Genomic DNA, 21,209 nt, shown 5'->3' with positions numbered 1-21,209 from the left:
ACCTTTTCTGATCTGCGGTATGCACTCCAGTTGAGCTTCTAATATAGTGTTTTTAAACAACTTCCAAGCATTTTCGAGTGATGTGACCCTCTGGACTTTGTTTTTCAGCTTTCTTTTTACCAATCCCCTCATTTTTGTGAAGTTTCCTCTTTTGAAGTCAAATGTGACCGTGTTGGATTTTCTTGGCAATTGGCCAGTTACATGTATGTTTAATTTAATAGCACTGTGGTCACTGCTCCCAATCGGTTCAACAACACTTACATCTCGCACCAGGTCCCGGTCCCCACTGAGGATTAAGTCCAGGGTTGCCGTCCCTCTGGTCGGTTCCATGACCAACTGATCTAGGGAATAGTCATTTAGAATATCTAGAAACTTTGTTTCTTTGTCATGACTGGAACACATATGCGGCCAGTCTATGTCCGGGTAGTTGAAGTCACCCATTACTACCACATTTCCTAGTTTGGATGCTTCCTCAATTTCATATCTCATCTCAAGGTCTCCCTGAGCATTTTGATCAGGGGGACGATAGATCATTCCCAGTATTAAGTCCCTCCTGGGGCACGGTATCACCACCCACAACGATTCTGTGGAGGAGTCTGCCTCTTTGGGGGTTTCGAGCTTGCTGGATTCAATGCCTTCTTTCACGTATAGAGCGACTCCGCCACCAATACGTCCTTCCCTGTCCTTCCGATATAGTTTATATCCAGGGATAACCGTATCCCACTGGTTTTCTCCATTCCACCAGGTCTCCGTTATGCTCACTATATCAATGCTCTCCTCTAAGACCAAGCACTCCAGTTCTCCCATCTTGGTTCGGAGGCTCCTAGCATTAGCGTACAGGCACTTGTAAGCAGTGTCTCTCTTCAAGTGTCTTTGGCACTTGTGGTTAGGCCTGTGGTAATTTTGCTCTTCTGAATTTATATCCTGTGCCCCTGCTCTCACAATGCCTACTTCTAGGCCTACCCCTTTTCAAATTTCATCATTTCTTTGGTTTTTATCCCAGGGGGGAGGTTTATTTCAAACCGGACCTTTCTCAGCTCCTGTCGGGTTTCCCCCCTCAGTCAGTTTAAAAGCTGCTCTGCTACCTTTTTAATTTTAAGTGCCAGCAGTCTGGTTCCATTCTGGTTCAAGTGGAGCCCGTCCCTTTTGTACAGGCCCGGCTTGTCCCAAACTAATTGTGTAGACACTAAATTCAGTAATTCAAGCAATATCTCTGACAGTAAGAAAGGACAGTCAAATTAAAGACCTTACCCTGGAAGACAATCTTACTCAGCCACAAGTGATCGCCAATGAATGAATGAATGAATAGCTAAGATCACATCCTTGTCTACTCTGTAATATTAAGACGTGTGAAATAAAATGATTACTAAGAGCTTAGAATTGCCAAATGATTTGAAATGCATCTCTTAAAGGCCTTTGTCAGGCAACTATTTGAGTCTCCTTAAATCTTCTGACATTAATATCTCCTACAGGTGGAATGGACATTATTATCAAATGTCACGTTGTTGTTGTGAGTTTGTAGAGGTTGAACATGAGAAGGTTAATAGGGCCAGAATGACAGCAACTGTTCTTTAATAGTCAGTGGCAAAGTTGTCAGGCACATTATGGAGCTACAAGTAGATAACCCAAGAAGGGGAGGAGATAGTTGAAGAAAATGTGTTAGCCTTATTGCATCCCCCCACAAGCCAGAAGGGTTGGTGCAAGTGTGGTGTTAGTGGGGAACAGTATAAGCCTTTGTTATTTTTCAGTGTAACAGAGTGTTGCGCTGTGTGTAGTTGTGTTGCTTAATTTTGTTTAAAAGCAGCACCACAGCAGCAGAGAGTAACAGCAGATGCTGAAATGCGAGTGTGCCAGCGTGTGTGTTTGCCTAAGAAAGCAGGCTTTTACCCTGCAACAGCATCACTGAGACTGGAGACTTAGTAAAATAAGAAAAGCTACTTTATTTATAGAAATACATAGTAAATAGAAAAGGCAAACCTAGTTCTAACTAACTAGCTAAGTTGGAGGCATAACGCCCAGGTGTAGGAGTTAGCCCCATGCTTGGAGAGAGCAGAGACAAAGGGAGTCTCCTCTCTCCTGTACAGCTGGAGGACAAAGGAGTGGAAAGGGCAGAAGGAGGAGGGGCAGGTAAGCTTCCCTAAAGGTGTCACAGTCTAGCGACAGAAGGAAGTCAGTCAGAGCATCACAGGTAAAAGGTAAACAAAGCCTATCCATCTGAAGGACCCTAGCCCTATCTTCCCTCTGGAGCTTAAACAAAAGAACAAAACAGGAGTTGCTCTTGCCCCACTTCCAACACAGAGCTCTTCAGAATTGTCCGGGGGCTATTACACTCTGGCCCCAGGGACATGGTAGAACCATCTGAGGCCTGCTGTAATGAATTTGCTAGGCACTTCCAGGATAAAATCTTTAGCATCCGCCAGGACTTAGACTCCAGTGGTATCCAGAGCACAGCCTTGTCCCGATTTCTTGGATGAGTTTCAGTTGGTGCAGATTGAGGACATTGACAAGGCGCTTGGACAGGTTCGTGCAACCACTTCTGTGCTGGAACCTTGCCCTTCTTGGCTAATAAAAGCTAGCAGGGATGGAACAGCCGGCTGGGCCAGGGAGGTGATTAATGCCTCTCTGTGAGAGGGGGTGGTCCCTGGCTGCCTGAAAGAGGCAGTAGTGAGACCACTCCTGAAGTGACCCTCCCTGGACCCAGAAAATCTTAATAACTATAGGCCGGTAGAAAATGTTCCATTCCTGGGCAAGGTCCTTGAACGAGTGGTTGCGGGCCAGCTCCAGACACTCTTGGATGAGACCGATTATCTGGATCCATTTCAGTTGGGTTTCTGGCCTGGTTTTGGCACAGAAACAGCCTTGGTTGCCCTGTATAATGACCTTTGTCGGGAGAGAGACAGGGGGAGTGTGACTCTGTTGATTCTCCTTGATCTCTCAGAGGCTTTCAATACCATCAACCATGGTATCCTTCTGGGAAGACTGGCTGAGTTGGGAGTGGGAGGGACTGCATTGCAGTGGTTCCGCTCCTACGTGGCAGGTCGCCTCCAGAAAGTGGTGCTTGGGGAACATTACTCGGCACCCTGGACTCTCCAGTATGGGGTTCCGCAGGGGTCAGTTCTGTCCCCTATGCCGTTCAACATCTACATGAAACCGTTGGGTGCGGTCATCCGGAGCTTTGGAGTGTGTTGCCATCAGTATGCTGATGACACGCAGCTCTATTTCTCCTTTTCATCTTCTTCAGGTGAGGCTGTCAAAGTGCTGAACCGGTGCCTGGCTGTGACAATGGACTGGATGAGGGCTAATAAACTGAGGCTCAATCCAGACAAGACTGAGATGCTGCTAGTGGGTGGTTCTTCTGACCGGATGGTGGATGTCCAACCTGTTCTGGATGGGGTTGCACTTCCCCTGAAGGAGCAGGTTCATAGCTTGGGGGTTCTCCTAGAATCATCTCTGTCACTTGAGGCTCAGGTAGCCTCAGTGGCACGGAGTGCCTTCTACCAACTTCAGTTGGTGGCCTAACTACGTCCCTATCTGGACAGGGATAACCTGGCTTCAGTTGTCCATGCTCTGGTAACCTCTAAATTAGATTACTGCAATGCACTCTATGTGGGGCTGGCATTGAAGACGGTTTGGAAACTGCAGCTTGTGCAAAATGCAGCGGCCACATTGGTAACAGGGACCAGACGGTCTGAACATATAAAACCGATTCTGGCCCGCTTGCACTGGCTGCCTTTGTTTCCGAGCCCGATTCAAGGTGCTGGTTTTGACCTATAAAGCCTTACATGGCTTGGGACCACAATACCTGATGGAATCCCTCTCCCGATACAAACCCACCTGTACACTATGTTCAAGATCAAAGGCCCTCCTCTGGGTGCCTACTCCGAGGGAAGCTTGGAGAATGGCAACAAGAGAGAGGGCCTTCTCAGTGGTGGCCCCCAAATTATGGAATGATTTCCCTGATGAGGTGCACCTGGTGCCAACACTGTTATCTTTTCGGCGCCAGGTCAAGACTTTCCTCTTCTCCCAGGCATTTTAGCATGTGTTCTATATTGTTTTAAATTTTTTAATTGTGTTTTAAAAGATGTATCTTAAATTGTATTTGTTTTTAGTTATTGTAAACTGCCCAGATTGCTTTGGCTATGGGGCGGTATACAAGTATAATAAATAAATAAATAAATAAAAAGAAAGGGCTTCTCCAGACTGGTATTTTTTATGGGTATATTCTGCAACATTGATGCAATAATAGTGCATCAGTGATGGATTTATACTAGAACTAGACCGTCCAAATATCATTCTACTTCATCTGTTGTTCTGTGATGCTTCCCCTCTGTTGTTATACTATTCCTGTTTGGAAGTTCCTCTTGTACTATAGCACAACAAAAACAGGACACACACAAACACACCAAACATTTGTGGTATAAAAAGTTGCAGGATTTCAGCAAGAAGCTATGAGACATGCCCTGATTGAAAACAAAACAGTATGTCTGCTCCAAAACTTTTGCAGACGCAAACAGTATTGAAAGTGAGATTGTGTATAAACCGCCTGGATACCATCATGGGTATAAATCAACACTGATGCACAATAAAAAGGAGGTCTGGAGGGGCTAAGAGATAGGGAGAGAACAAGGTCTACAAAGTGCTTTTGGGGAGCTGCCTTTTTTGAAGATCTGGTATGGGACATTAAATGCGGCTGTCTGTTGAAATGTTTGAGCTGTCCCTCTACCTATGCTCAACCTGTATATTTGTAAAAAAACAAACTCAAATATTTAAAAATGCCATAACCCTCCAGTGAACTCCTTCCAAAGGAAAGCAAATCTGAGTAAAGTGCTGCATCCCTGGAACTTCTCACTAGTCAGGGAAGTGAGGCAAACATACAGCTATTCTCCAAGCAGTGCTGTGTGAGTACCCTGAAGTACCCTCCCTTTGAATATTAGGCAGGCTCCATCTCTGCTATCCTTTCGGCGCCTTTTGAAGACTTTCCTCTTTCAACAAGCCTTTTAGGTTGAGACCTATCCCAGTCTGCGTCTGTGTTAGAATTGCTTAATATGTTTTTTAATAATGTTTTTAACCCTTTTTTAAAGTTGTTTTTTAAAATGTTTTTAATGCTGTTTTGTGTTAATGTATTTTGGGATCTGTTTTTATGATGTTTTGAAGTGTTTTTAGCGCTTTGTTTGCCACCCTGGGATCCTGCTGGGAGGAAGGGCTGGATACAAATGAAATAATAAATAAAATAAATTAATTAATTAATATACTGTATTATGTGAACTGGCTCCCTCATGAGTGGTCAGGCTTCATAGTAAAGTTGATACCATCAACCAAGAAGGATGTCACAGTTATGGACACATGTGCAACGTGCTTCAGCATAGCTGGGGCATTACATGTCTCATGCAGTCCCAAAGTAAACTGTGGAATGTGATGCGTCCTTCCCTGGCTCTCCCTGTCAGGTTCCTACCTGCTCGTGGTTACTGCCTGTCTCTAGGCACCACCAGGGACTCCACCAGTCCGGACCGCTCTCTCTTATGATTTCTCTCCCCGCTCTAGCACAGATCTCAACAGATCCCCCTGCTAGGCAACCACCAGTAACGTCCCAATACTAGTATTCCCAGAGACTCTGAATACTGGTATTGTTATTCTCTTCACCGCTGCCACCATTTGTTACAGTTCCCCTTCAGCCTTGGTCATTACCTTACCCTCCCTTCTGGTCTGTGAAACCCCAGCCAAGGATCAGCCCTTTGGTAAACCAAATTAAGTATTTATTACAGATAACAAAGCTAACAAGATTAACAAGATTTCTTCTTAAGGCACATAAGCATATGGTTTTACTCAATACTAATCCGAACTCCACCTCCCTCCTGGTAAACAACTCTCTAAACCCCACCAAGCAATCCACTCTTTCTCTTCTCCCCCCTATTCCACTCTCACTCTTCCTTTTATACATTCAGCCATTTTAAACACTCAGCCAATCATCTCGCATTCTACTGCCCATTCACTCCCCCTCTTTCACTCCACTTACCATGTATCTTCTAAAACAACAACACTTACCATATATACATTAATATAGGAACATCACATTTCCCCCCCCTTAAACAACAGCAGAGTATTATTCCTGTTCCAGGATTTATACGTCGCGTTAACAAATAAAAGTCTCTATGGGGAAAATGTCTTTCTTTGTTCCTCTGTCTGGTCACGTCACTGCAGTCCCAGCCACTTGCCTGGAAAGTCCATCGGCCAGTACATTGTCCTTGCCTTTGATGAACTGGAAGTCCACTTGATAGTCCTGTAGGGCCCAGGACCACCTCTGCAGCATAGTGTTATGGTTTTTCATAGTCTGCAACCATAACAAGGCCCGATGATCCATAGTCACTGTGAATCTTCGTCCCCACACGTATGGGCGCAACTTGTTCAGTCCCCACACGACCGCTAGACACTCCTTCTGGACCGACGAATAGTTTTTCTCCCTCGGCGTCAGCTTGCGACTCAGATACGCCACTGGATGTCTGGTGCCTTCTCTCTCCTGTAGCAAGACAACTCAAAGCGCGAGGTCCGACACATCTGTAGCCACGATGAATGGTTTCTCATAGTCTGGTGCTATTAATATGGGTCCTTGGCACAAGGCTTGCTTCAGTAGATCAAAAGCCTTCTGACATTCATCCGTCCATACCACACGCTCAGAACACTTCTTCTTTGTTAATTCATGCAAGGGGGTTGCTATTTCCCCAAAATTTCTCACAAACTTCCTATAAAATCCAGCCACACCCAGAAATGCCCTTACTTGTTTTTTGGTTAAGGGGTTCGGCCACGCTTGTATTGCCTCCACCTTGCTCCATAAGGGGGTGATTTTCCCACTCCCCACCTTATGTCCTAAATAGATTACTTCCTTTAGTCCAAACTGGCATTTCTTAGCTTTTATTGTGAGGCCTGCTTTTCTTAAGGCCTCCAATACTGTTGTCAGGTGTTGGACATGCTCAGGCACCAACTTGCTAAAAATGGCCACGTCATCGATATAGGCCACTGCAAAATCTGACATGCCTCGCAACACAGTATTGATTAGCCTCTGAAATGAACTTGGTGAGTTCCTTAGTCCCATGGGTAAGGTCACAAACTCATATAACCCATCTGGTGTACTGAAGGCAGTTTTGGCTCTGGATTGCTCGTCTAGTTCCATTTGCCAAAATCCTTTACAGAGATCTAGTGTAGAGATAATGGTTGCTGCCCCCAATAACTCTAACATAGCGTCTACCCTAGGCATAGGATACACATCTGGGACAGTAATTTTATTGATTAGCCGATAATCAATGCAAAACCTTGTCGTTCCATCTTTTTTCGGAACCAGGACAATACTTGAGGCCCAGGGACTGATGGATTCCCTGATCACTCCTAATTCCAGCATATCTTCCACCTCCTTTTTGATCTCATTCAAAACTTTCCCATTCACACGGTACGGAACAGATCTGATTGGGGCATGATCTCCAGTATCAATGGAATGTATAACTATACTTGTTCGGCCAGGTTTGTTGCTAAAGAGATTCCTATAGGTTTTCAAAACTCTCAGAATCTCTTCTTTTACTTCCTCCTCTACCTCCTCTGACCATTCCACTTGATCTACCCCTCCTTTGTCTTTGCTTTCCTGTACCAAATCTGGAAGTTCAGGCCCACTTCCCTCAGGGAATAAGGTAACTTGCAACACCTTTGCATCCCTGGTATGGTAAGGCTTTAACATATTTACATGAACCACTTTGCTTTTGTTTAATTGGTCTGTGGTGATTACATATGTCACTGTGTCAAGCCTTTCTCTGATGGTATATGGTCCTTCCCAGTTAGCCTGTAATTTGTCATGTTTCCTGGGTATGAACCATATCTCCCACATCATACACACGTTCTCTGGCTGTTCTGTCATACCAGTAACTTTGCTTCTCCTGTGCATGACTCAAATTCTCTTTCACCACCTCCATCATTTGTTTCACTGGTTCACATTCATCCTTTCTCTCAGCAGGCATCCACAGTCTATATAAAATCCCATTCTCACACACAACTTGATTCCTCAGTTTGTCAGTGAAAGGAATCTGTTGGGCCAGAGCCTGTTCCTTTATTTGATTCAAACTGGTATCGTTATGCAGCTCTTCCCTGAATTGATCTGCTTCTTCCCCAGAGACCACTTGATACAGTTTGTCTTCTTCAGCAGGCCTGCTAGTGGTTGCTATGGTGACCTGAGGCTCGCAAACAGATTCCACCCTGTTTGTTTCAGCCCCCCTTAATATGGCTTCTTTTTCTCTGCCAATTTGCTGTCTGGTCACTACATAGATCTTTCCTTGGGCGCCCATTACACCCCTTCCCAGTATTACTGGTTCTTGTTGCTGGGCATTAATGCCTACTTTATATCGGCCCTCTCGGCCTCTCCAAGTCATTTCCACCAGGGCCACAGGCAAACTTTCTGGTTGACCCCTCACTCCTTGGATAGTCACAGTTTCCTGAGGTAATATTACCTCAGATTTTATTAAATCTGGCCTCAGTAATGTCTGAGCGGCACCAGTATCAAGCAATGCCCAATAATTTGCCCCTTGTACACTCACTTCCTCTCTCAGACTTGAATCAAGGTCTGTTACTTCTGTCCAGTTTATCTGGCAGAACTGAACCTTTTTCGCTGTTTCTAAAGCCTTGGGCTCTGTTTTCACTGCCCTTGTCTGAGCAGGATTACTAATGGGGTTGGCAACCTCACATTGAAAACGTAGGTGCCCTGGTCTACCACATTTGTAGCATAATTTCTCCTCACTTTTAGGGTACACAGATCCACTCTGGGGTGTCCTGTGCCCTTCAGATTTTACTGGAGGACTCACTCGCTGTGGTACCACATCCCTTCTGCCAGCACTATATGGTCTGGGTTTAAACTCTCTTGATGTTTTCCCCACCCAGCCAGTTCTATTGGAGGCAAAGTGATCCGCCATCTCTGCGGCCTCCTGCACTGATGTAGGGGAACGGTCTTTGACCAGGAGCCTTATTTCTGGTGGTAACTGATGGTATAATTGATCCAGTATCATGAGGCTTTTCACCTCTTCCACTGACTGAGCTTTGGCACTACTCATCCACTTTCCAAATATATCCATCAACTTTGCTCCCAGTTCCACAAAAGACCTCCCTGTCTGTATCTGGCAGTTTCTGAAAAGCTTTCTAAAATAATCAGGCCCCAGTCTGAATCTTTTAAACACTGCTTCTTTGAATTCAGCATAGGTGACGGGCCTGTCTGAGGGGAAATATTGGTATACCTCAGCCAATTCCCCTTTAATCAGGTTTGATAAATACTGCATGTATTTATCTTCAGGTAGCCCCCACAACTGAGCTGCTTTTTCAAAGGTGCTGAGGTAAATTTGAGGATCTTGACCAGGCTCATAGACAGCAAAGTCCTTTGGAGTAATTTTTATTTTTGCTCCATCTCTGTCTTTCCTTGTCTCCTCAGAGTGAAATTTCTCTCTATCAAATTTTAACTTTTCTACTTGTAATTCAGCATCCAATGCTCGTTGCTTCTCCCTCTCCTCAAACCCCAATCTCATTCTCTCAATTTCCAACTCCCTCTGATTTTCCTTCTCTGCACCTTCCATCCTCAATCTCTCAGCTTCCATCTTCAATCTCTCAGCTTCCATCTTCAATCTCTCAGCTTCCAACTCCCTCTGCTTGTCTTTTTCCTCAGCCTCCCATCTTAACTTCTCTCTCAAGTACTCTATATAAGCGGGATTGCTTAAATATCCTTCTGGGGTCTCTTCCCTGACAGGTTGTTTTTGCTGGGCAGTAGCAAATCCTATAAGTGCTAACCTCAATTCATCTACCCCTTTACCCTCGTGAGGTAAATTGAATGTTATGCACTTCTCCACCAGCTCCTCTCTTTTCATTTTTATGTATTCAGCCATGGTGTTTGAGTTCACTCACTCTTTGCCACACACTCTTTGCCAGTCACTCTCACAAGAAATCTTGTTTTGTTATTTCTGTTTGCCACACCACTGTTCTGGATTCTCTAGTATTCGTATCTGGATTCTCTGTTGTTCGTATCCCACCGCTACTGACACCACATGTGAGGCGTCCTTCCCTGGCTCTCCCTGTCAGGTTTCTACCTGCTCGTGGTTACTGCCTGTCTCTAGGCACCACCAGGGACTCCACCAGTCCGGACCGCTCTCTCTTATGATTTCTCTCCCCGCTCTAGCACAGATCTCAACAGATCCCCCTGCTAGGCAACCACCAGTAACGTCCCAATACTAGTATTCCCAGAGACTCTGAATACTGGTATTGTTATTCTCTTCACCGCTGCCACCATTTGTTACAGTTCCCCTTCAGCCTTGGTCATTACCTTACCCTCCCTTCTGGTCTGTGAAACCCCAGCCAAGGATCAGGCCTTTGGTAAACCAAATTAAGTATTTATTACAGATAACAAAGCTAACAAGATTAACAAGATTTCTTCTTAAGGCACATAAGCATATGGTTTTACTCAATACTAATCCGAACTCCACCTCCCTCCTGGTAAACAACTCTCTAAACCCCACCAAGCAATCCACTCTTTCTCTTCTCCCCCCTATTCCACTCTCACTCTTCCTTTTATACATTCAGCCATTTTAAACACTCAGCCAATCATCTCGCATTCTACTGCCCATTCACTCCCCCTCTTTCACTCCACTTACCATGTATCTTCTAAAACAACAACACTTACCATATATACATTAATATAGGAACATCACATGGAACACCTTTGTTTCTCACAACTTCTTTCCTTCTTTTTAATGACACATTGATTTAGTAGAGAAGACATGGCTTGGATAAATGTGCTTTTTGGGGGGCAGGACAGATCTACAGTCCTTTGGCTTCCTATGCTTGTGCTATAGCCACACTGCCAGATAAGGAATAGTTAACTTTTATGGGATGTCTCACTCTTGTCTCCTACACACAATTAATCCTTTCTTGCATAAAAGCCACAAGTGTCTGTAAGGTAAAATATTCTTTGGTGGTTCTTATAGAGTATTGTATGAGTAGATGGGCTTTTATTTAAAGATTTGATCACTTAAGCACCATTAAATTAAATTAAACTATTCTCTGAGAGCCAGTGTGGCTTAGTGGTTAGTGTGTTGGACTATGACCTGAGAGACCAGGGTTCGAATCCCCACATAGCCATGAAGCTCACTGGGTGACCTTGCGCCAGTCACTGCCTCTCAGCCTCAGAGGAAGGCAATGGTAAACCACCTCTGAATACCACTTACCATGAAAACCTCATTCATAGGGTTGCCATAAGTTGGAATCGAAATGAAGGCAGTGCATTTTCATTTTTTCATTAATCTCTCCATTAAAAAAAGGCCTACATTGTTTAAAAGTCTCCTACATTCAAAGAGCAGTTTCTCTAAGACTGGTACATTTTGTTCTGAATTCTCTAAGCAAATATTTCCCAGTTTGTATTCCACAATCACATATTTTTTTTCAGCCATGATTAGGGATCTAATTACTTCTTTAAAAAATACCCATAAAGAATCCTTGGAAGTCCATAAAAGTCAGCATAAAAAAGAGAACCATTGTACTGGATGGCACTCCCCTCTCAGAGTCAAGAAAGAACCTTGGAATCCTGAAGCTCAACATTCCATTGCTGACTGACAAATACTTTGTATAACTTTTGAGTAAAGGTGTCATTTTAGCTGTCTGTGATGCTAACTATTTCACTACTGATCATTTCAGCAATGATATTGTCATCTTGCCCCCTCCCCTTGGATTTTTTGTAGGAGTATTAATTACTAAACACATATATAGTATTTTACAGTCTTCAGAATTATTTAATCCCAAAATCTCAGTAATCCTTACAACACTCCTATAAGGCAGGCCATTGTTCCCATAATGAACATGTAGGCTAGAGCCTGCTTCTGGCTACCTGATGTTCATGACTATGATGAGATTTTAACCATAGACTTCCTATATTCATAGCTACTATAAAAAACTTTTTAAAATGCATATGAAAAAGAATTGAGCAGGCAAAGGTTTCCTCATTATTGTATGTGCATGTCACAAAAAACTCCACCTGCTGGAGTTATGCTTGCCATACGTGTGTTAAAAGGCTCAGGAGACTTGCTAGAAAAACAAATGTGTGAAAGCTTAAGATGAATTTGTATAATAAACTAAAATGAATGCTTTAATTGACTTAAATGTGCTATACAACTTGCTGTTGCTGCACCAGTTGCAGGCCTGAAGCAAGAAAAGGGAGCATCCAGAACTCAGGGAGCTGTGGTTGCCAACATGGTGTCTGTGGGCTCAATGATGCCATTCAAGACTTTCTGTGGTGCCCATTAAGCCTCTAAGCCCTGCCTCCCCAATCACTGCCCCTATGTCATGAGGTGACGAGAGCGGTTACCTTTTCCTACCTCAAAAGGTACATTGAGCTGAGGGAGGTCTGTCTTGGGGGGGGGGGAGACTGACCTAGGGCAGGGGAGGAGAAAAACAGCCAGAAGAGGGTTGTGTCCACGGCACTCTTTCAAAATTCCAAGTGTGACCATTGCCCATGCACCCAAAAAGATTGGTGACTCTGTATAGGATCTCTAAAATGACTTTACACTGTCCTTCTAGTCTTCATGCATTTTGTAGGGAGAGTCTGACAGAAGGAAGAAGAAGCAGGGTAACTACCTGGGGCCCAGTCCTTTCAGGAAGCTTACTCCAGGGCCAGCCCAAGACATTTTACTGCCTGAGATGGAGCAGTAAATAGTGCCCCCTGTTCAGTAAAAGTGCACAGTATCGTGGCACAGAGTGGTAAGCAGCGGTAACGCAGCTGAAGCTCTGCTCACAGCCGGAGTTCGATTCCAACAGAAGAAGGAAGTCAAATCTCTGGTAAAAGGGGTCGAGGTCCACTCAGCCTTCCATCCATCCGTGGTCAGTAAAATGAGTACCCGGCATATGCTGGGGGGTAAAGAAAGGCCGGGGAAGGAACTGGCAATCCTACCCCCTATATACGGTCTGCCTAGTAAATGTCGCAAGATGTCTCCCTAAGAGTCGGAAACGACTTGCACTATAAGTGCGGGGACACCTTTACCTTTACCTTTACCCCATGACCAGTTGTTTTTGTTTTTGCACCTGAGACAAAAGACCTCTCTCCTCCCTGGCAGTAATAATGCAATAAATCAAATATTTGCTTCCCTTTCAGGACACTGAATATTAGCTGTTTAATGCCTCTTTTCAGTGAGGATGCCCTTGGGCAGGTTGGAAAGAGAGAGCAGCTGCTAGTGGTTTCCTTCACAGCATCAGTGGGTGAAAGGCTGAGAAAGAGTTGAAGCTGAGGCTCAGAGTGGGTAACAGAAAAGGAGGCAGAGCCCACATTCATTGTCTTCCAGCCTCAGCATTTCTCTGAAGGAGGCCAATTCAATCTGTCTTTCAGATTTAGATGTTCTCCATCCTACCCATGGGGATGTGTATGATATTTTGTCAAAAGTGGATAATGTTGATTTTCAAACAATTTTGAACTTTAAAAGCATTGAAATCCCAGTGTACATCACTGCATAAAAATGTGAATTAGCCCTAAGTCTCATGGAAACTCATTGCGATTAAGACCACTAAATTCAGCAGACACTTACATTCTTTATGCCAGTTCCTGGATGTATATATGCACTGGCCCTTCTGTCCATCACTAGGTGGCATCATCTGTTCTATTATTAGATGGTTGATTTTCAAGCGTGAGTTCAGTTTCTCATTCATGTTAGTGTTTCAGTTCCATTAAGTGTCAACAAGCAAAGAGGAGAAGCTGTCCATTGTCTGCTTCAAGCAGACACATCTTTGTAAATATACCATGTTGATTATTGCAACATGAAATGTTGACTTCCACATGTAAAACAGACTCCACAAATCACAGGTCAACCTCTATAGGCAGAACTATCATGACACCTCAAATGCAGTAATTTGCAATAGAGGCAGTGGACACATTCAGCCTCTGAGTCACCAAGTGCTGAGTGGCTGAGTAACAAAATATTTCGTGATTTATGTTCATGTGTGAATAAGCCCTCAATCACATAAAAGCTGATATGCATTTGGCTGCTGTTATTGTGCATTCCCACAACAGTGCAACACTAGTTGGTATGTCCAAGGCTATCATTGGCACAGCACTTTCTTTTTCAGTGTTTTGCTCAGTGCGCTCTTTAACTCTTTGTTCCTCATGCAATAGATCAAGGGATTCAATACAGAAGTGAGTGACAAAGGTGTAAACCACAGAGACAACTCTCGATCATCCCAGAGTGTAGGACACGGAATAATAGGCAAAAGTTGCAGGAAGCCAGATTTCGAGCGAACATCAGGAAAAACTTCCCAACTGTTAGAGCTATATGACAATTAGTCTGATGGATATGGGTGTCATTACATGCTAGTTTCAGGACCGCAGCAAAGTCACAGAAAAAGTTATTGATCTCATCATTGCTGCAGAATGGAAGGTGCAATATCAGGATAGAGAGCTGAATGCCAAACAAGCAACTCATGGCCAATGTCCCAGCTGCAGGACTCACGCACATTCTCCAGCTCATAATGCCAGTGTAGTGCAGCGGGTGACAGATTGCCACATAGTGGTAATATGCCATAACAGATAACAGAACACAGTCTCCACCTCCCAAGAAGATAAAGAAGAACATTTGTGTGCCACATCCTGCCAAAGAGTTGGAGACTTTTTGCACAGATAGAAGATTGACCAGAGTGAGTGGGGCAATGACACAAGAGTAAGCAATCTTCAGAACTGCCAGATTAGCCAAAAGAAATACATGGGAGTGGGGAGGGTGCACTCTGCATGGACAATGAGCACAACAGCAGAGTTCCCCAAAAGGTTGAGTAGATAAAAAAGCAGAAAAGCGACTTCCGGGAAGTGGTGCTGGCTGGTGGTTGTCTCTGAGGGAGCTCTGCCTCAGAGGAAGCTTTTTTCAGGTTAAAAGCCAGCCAAGAGGAATCTTGGACTGGCTTAAATGTTCTCCAAGGTATAGGAGAACCGATCAGATCTTCCACAAGACTTCGTTGAGCTGTCGGCGGCTGGAATTGATCAGGAAATTCCTGAGATAAGAAGGCAAGCCGATCGGCTGAAGACGGAGTCAGGAATTCCACGCAAGCTGAACTGGAATAAAGCGAAGCGTTTTTTCTTCTCTCAAAAAAAAACGTTCTTAACCAGCGAGCCCACTTCTGCCTAAACCTTATCATTCGGCTTAAATTACTGCAATAAAAGGGATTTGTTTATGAATCAGCAATTGAGAAACCTGGGTGAGTCATACTTTTTCTCTTTTAAATATAATTAAGGAAGAAAGAAAATATAAACAACTTATATACTTTTTTTACGACAAAAAGCTGGCTTGAATTTGGACTTTTAAAGTTTAAAAACGGATGAGAGGTAATTATTATATTTTGGACTATTTTTCTCTTTGGACTATTTCTTGTTGGATGAATCCGCTGCTCGTATATGCTACTAATTGTTTAGTCTTGGCAACCAGAATTGTTTTGCATTCTTGGAAGCAGATAAGGACTGTGTTGTGCTGGCTGGATTTCAATAATAGGCCTGGAATATTAACTCTTCTTTTTGGTGGAGGGAAAAAAAGAAAAGAAATAGACTGCCCTTAGGTTCTGAAACAGTGATTAATATTAGAAATTAAAGGCCTCTTTTTGAAAATGACAACTAAAAAAACAACCAAGGCCCAGGGGCGAAGAGGTTCTATTGATACACAGGAAGAGGATATACCCCCAGAAATGTTTCAAAAAATAATGGAAGGGATTAATGCTATAAAACAGGAAATGAAACAGGAAATGAAAACTGAATTGACAGATATAAAAGACTATATTAAAACACAAGTGGATGAGATTAAAGGGACAATTGGGCAAATAAAGGAAGATGCAAAAAATACTAAAGAAAAGGTACAAACCTTGGAGAATAGAACAGATATACTAAATCTGGAACTAGAAAAAAATTTGAACTATTTAGCTGTGACTGAAATGAGAAATAAAGAGCATTGTTTGAGATTCCGTGCAATCCCTGAGGAAACAGGTGAAGACATTAGAGATAAAATTGTTAATGCTTTAGTAAAATTTCTGGACTTGAATGAAGATAGGATGGAATTTGAAATAGACAAAGTTTATAGAATTAACTCCAGATATGCAACAATGAAAAAAATTCCAAGAGATGTGCTTGTTCATTTCGTAAAGAAGACGACCAGAGATATGGTTTTACAGCAACACTTTAAATATACCTTTAAAATTGATGGTAAGGAAATACTGGTGATGAAGGAAATTCCTATTAGACTTTTACGTAAGAGAAAAGAATATGCTTTCCTTACAGAAAAACTTAAGCAATGCAAAATTCAATTTAGGTGGGACGTTCCAGAAGGAGTGATTTTTACATTCAGACAACAGAAATACAGACTGAATACTGTTCAAAAAGCAAGGGACTTCTTGAGAAAAGCTTCAAAAGATATGGAAGAAGATAAATTCAAAGATATGGATATAGTTCCTGGGAAACAAAGTCAACAAGGATATGCAGAGGAGGGGAAGGAAGATGATGGATCAAAAGGAGCATCAGGCAAATTTTAAAATACACGCTTAATGATGGATTACAAATACCTAACTTGGAATATAAATGGAGCCAACACGGCGCAGAAGAGAAAGAAAGTGTTTCATTATTTGAAAAAATTAAAATTGGATATAATTTGTCTACAAGAAACTCATATTCAGAAGAAAGATTCCAAATATTTGATTTGTAAAAATTTGGGTGAAGAATTTATTTCAGCTGGACCAAAAAAAAAAAATGGAGTTGTTCTCTATATTAACCCACAATTGCTTCCTAAATTGGTATTATTGGACGATAGTGGTAGATTTGTGGGGGTTGAAATTACTTTACAAGGTACAAACATTTTGATAGTGGGTATTTATGCCCCCAATGAAGATAAAACAAGGTTTTATACAGGACTTATGGAAAAATTGTCAGAGTTTTCATATGAGCATTGGTGTGTCATGGGTGACTGGAATGGGGTAATCTCACCAAAAATTGATAGGCTTTCTGAAAAAAATATCAAAGAGACACAAGGTAAATTACCGAAGATTTGTTTTGAACTCATGGAACATTTAGAATTGGTGGATACCTGGAGATATATAAATGATAATGCAAAGGAATTTACTTATTTTTCAGAAAGACATAAAACATTTTCGAGGATTGATATGATTTGGATGTCAAAAATTTTAGCGAAGGATATTTTTAAAATGGATATATTACCAAAAACTTTTTCGGACCACAATCCTGTGATATTAACTTTAAAAAAAAAAAATCTTGGATTTAGATGGAGACTAAATGAATCTTTATTACAGAATGATAAAGTAGTACAAGAATGTAAGAAGAAATTAAAGGAGTTCTTTGAATATAATTTATATAAAGGAACAAGTGAAAATATTGTTTGGGATACTAGTAAGGCATTTATGAGGGGATACTTTATTAAATGTAATTCTGAATTTAAAAAAAAGAAACAACAGAAAATGCAATTAATTTTGGAAGAAATAAAACAAAAAGAGGAAGAATTGAAAAAGAATCCAGCTAAAGTTTCTATTGTAAATCAAATTAAAATGTTACAGAAGCAAGTATCAATGTTGACAGTTAGAGAAATTGAAAGGAAATTAAATTTTGCTAAACAAAGGACTTTTGAATTTGCAAATAAACCTGGGAAATGGTTAGCATATAAATTAAGAAAAGAACGTCAAAAAAATATTATTTTAAAGATACAAGAAGGAGATGAGACGCTGACAGATAATGTAAAAATCAAAAAGATTTTTCATCAATATTACTCAACATTGTATAAGTGTCAAGAAATTCCATCTGAAAAAATAGAAGAGTATTTATCTAAACAGAATTTGCCGAAAATTACAGATTTTCAGAGACAAGTTATTAATGGCCCTATTACGTCAAGAGAGATATCTGAAGCTATAAATAAAATTAAATTAGGAAAGGCGCCAGGACCAGATGGGCTATCTGCAATGTATTATAAATGTTTGGAGGAAGAACTCTTGCTACCCTTACAGTCTACAATGAATTCTATTTTGCAAGAGGGAAAGATACCGGATAGTTGGAAAAATGCTAATATAACATTAATACCTAAAGAGGACCAAGATTTAACTAAAACAAAAAATTATCGGCCAATATCTCTACTGAATAATGACTATAAAATTTTTACAATGATTTTGGCTGAAAGATTGAAAATAATATTGCAACAATTTATTCAGGAAGATCAATCAGGGTTTTTACCTAAAAGACAATTACGTGACAACGTCAGGAATGTTTTGAATGTGTTGGAATATTTAGAACAACGAAATGATAAACAAGCAGCTTTGATTTTTTTAGATGCTGAAAAAGCATTTGATAATTTGAATTGGAAATTTATGTTCCAGGTTTTGGAGCAAATGGATTTTGGAGACAACTTTATAAAATGGATCAGATCGATTTATACATCACAGAAGGCCCAGATAATTGTTAATGGAGACTTAACGGATTCATGTGAAATACAAAAGGGTACAAGACAGGGATGTCCATTATCTCCCCTTTTATTTATTCTGGTTTTAGAAGTGCTGCTTAGAGATATAAGGCAAGATAAAAGGATTTCGGGATTAAAAATAAAAAAAGAAGAATATAAATTGAGAGCATTTGCTGATGATTTGATAATTGTACTAGAAAACCCTTTGGAAGGAATTCATATATTGATGGACAAATTAAAAGAATTTGGACCGTTAGCAGGATTTAAGATCAACAATCAAAAAACAAAGATGTTGGTGAAAAATTTAACTTTAAGGGAACAGAAAGAGTTAATGGACAAGACAGATTTTACAATAGAAAAAAAGTTGAAATATCTAGGCATCATCATGACAAATAAAAACTCAAAGCTGTTTCATAATAATTACGAAAAATTATGGACAGAGATTAAGAAAGACTTGCTAAGATGGGATAAACTACAACTGTCATTAATGGGTAGAATATCTGTGATAAAAATGAATGTATTACCGAGAATGATGTTTTTGTTTCAAACAATACCTGTAATATCCTCTGATTTACCTTTTAAACAATGGCAAAAAGATATTTCTAAATTTGTATGGCAAGGAAAAAAACCAAGAGTTAAATTTAAATTACTTCAAGACGCTAAAGAAAGAGGAGGACTGGGATTACCAAATTTGAGACTTTATTTTGCTGCCTGCTGTTTAGTCTGGATAAAGGAATGGATCTTATTGAGGAATAAAAGACTATTGGATTTGGAGGGCCACAATCTGAAGTGGGGATGGCATGGATATCTATGGTATGACAAAGTAAAAGTAAACGTAGACTTTAACAATCATTTTATAAGACGTTCTCTGTTGAAAATATGGAATAGATACAAACCAAGGTTTTATTCGAAAATACCATTATGTGTCTCAAGTCAAGAAGCGTTTTATAGAAGAGAAATGTCTGGAAAAGAGAAATGGTTAACTTATCAAGAACTATTAGAAAATGTACATGGAGAATACACAATGAAAGAGAGAGAACAATTGATAAAGGAAGGATATAGTTTTCATTGGTTTGCCTATTTACAATTGTTAGAAAGATATAAAATGGACAAGAAAATGTATGGGTTTGAAATAAGTAAATCTGATTTTGAAATAGGTTTGTATACAAATGATGAAAACATAATTGCAAAAATGTATAAACTTTTATTGAAAATGGATATGGAGGAAGAACAAGTAAAAGAGTGCATGGTAAAGTGGGCAAAAAATTTTGGTCATAACATACAAATGGATCAATGGGAAAATATGTGGAAAAAAGGCTTGAAATTTACATTATGTTATAATCTTAAAGAAAATTTTTATAAAATGATGTACCGTTGGTACATGACTCCAGAAAAGCTGTCAAAAATGTATAGTAATGTCTCTAATGTTTGTTGGAAATGTAAACAACAAGAAGGATCTTTTTATCATATGTGGTGGTCATGTAAAAAGGCGAAATTATTCTGGGCACAGATAGGTAGGAAGATGCAAAAAATTTTAAAGATAAATATTCAGTCAAAACCAGAATTTTTTTTACTGGGTTTTATGGATAAACAAATAGAAAAGAAATATGGAAGAATATTATTATATATGATTACGGCAGCAAGATTATTATATGCACAAAAGTGGAAAATGGAATCAATACCAACAATGGAAGAATGGCTACTGAAATTAATGGACTTAGTAGAAATGGATAAATTGACGTGTTTACTTAGAGAAAAATCGACAGATACATTCCTTAAGGATTGGAAGCCTCTCTTAGACTTTTTGTCGAAAGATCAAAATAAAATGATGATACTGGGATTTGATGATTAATTAAGACAGCTTATGGAGAAAAGGGATTCTGTATGTACATATTAAGGGACAGGTTTGATGTATATTATATACTTATAGCTGATCTGTGACAAATCGGAAGTCAACCATTTTATTTTTATTTTTTGTTGTAGTATTGTTATGTTTTTTCTTACTTTGTTTTGTTTGTTTTTTGGAAAAATTTGAATAAAAACTATATAAAAAAAAAAAAAAAAAGCAGAAAAGCTCAGAAAATCAACAGCTGCATCTCTGGGAGAGTTGAGAAAGGATGGAAGTGGAAATGTGTCAATCTGGTGTGGTTTTCACTGTCCATATAAATTGGTATGTATGACCTGGTACAAGATAAAAAGAGAGAGACCAATAATGACAGAGAAACGTGACACCACCATCAAGAAGTTAACAGATCACATCAATTCTTAACATGTACAATAAACCAAACTGCCTGTGGAAGACAGAATCCTCCTTTCTGCAAGTAAAAATTTGAATGTCATCTTGCAAGACAAGGGTTGTCTGTCTGGCATTCATGAAATTGTACAGCACAACCATAATCTACAAGGCATTTCAGTTCATGCTTCTACAAACAATGAACATGTTTAAACTTCAGGACTGTAAAACATTTCACTTACTGCAAGGGCTTCTTTTGGTAAGTCTTTCACAGACCACTCAAGCTTCATTTTTCCTGCTCCCTCTGCTACCAGTTAACATGCTCCAATTCTGTCTTCACTTTTATCAAACCTTGTTCTCTTCCTATACCTTTGTCTTGTTAATATTATTTGTACTGCAGATTTTCTTAGAAGGAAGTCCCACTGAAATCAATGGAAGTTCCAGAGAAATGTGTTTAAAATCAGATGATTAGACTGTAAACCATTCCAATATTAAATACATGT

The 21,209-nt window shown here is 40.5% G+C and overlaps 1 protein-coding gene across 1 annotated transcript; it reads right to left on the bottom strand.

Moving 5' to 3' along the window:
* Nucleotides 1-12,166: 12,166 nt before the first annotated feature.
* On the bottom strand, nucleotides 12,167-20,635 carry LOC133377959 (olfactory receptor 10V1-like). Its single transcript, XM_061612746.1, is given in 4 exon segments — nucleotides 12,167-12,201; nucleotides 14,324-14,734; nucleotides 14,737-14,836; nucleotides 20,552-20,635. Coding segments are annotated over 4 exon segments (630 nt in total).
* Between the last annotated feature and the right edge of the window lie 574 nt (nucleotides 20,636-21,209).

The sequence above is a fragment of the Rhineura floridana genome, chromosome 2, assembly GCF_030035675.1.
Source record: "Rhineura floridana isolate rRhiFlo1 chromosome 2, rRhiFlo1.hap2, whole genome shotgun sequence".
Lineage (NCBI taxonomy): Eukaryota > Metazoa > Chordata > Lepidosauria > Squamata > Rhineuridae > Rhineura > Rhineura floridana.
The sequence above is the reverse complement of the archived record's forward strand: the minus strand, read 5'-3'. Positions and strand labels throughout refer to the sequence as shown.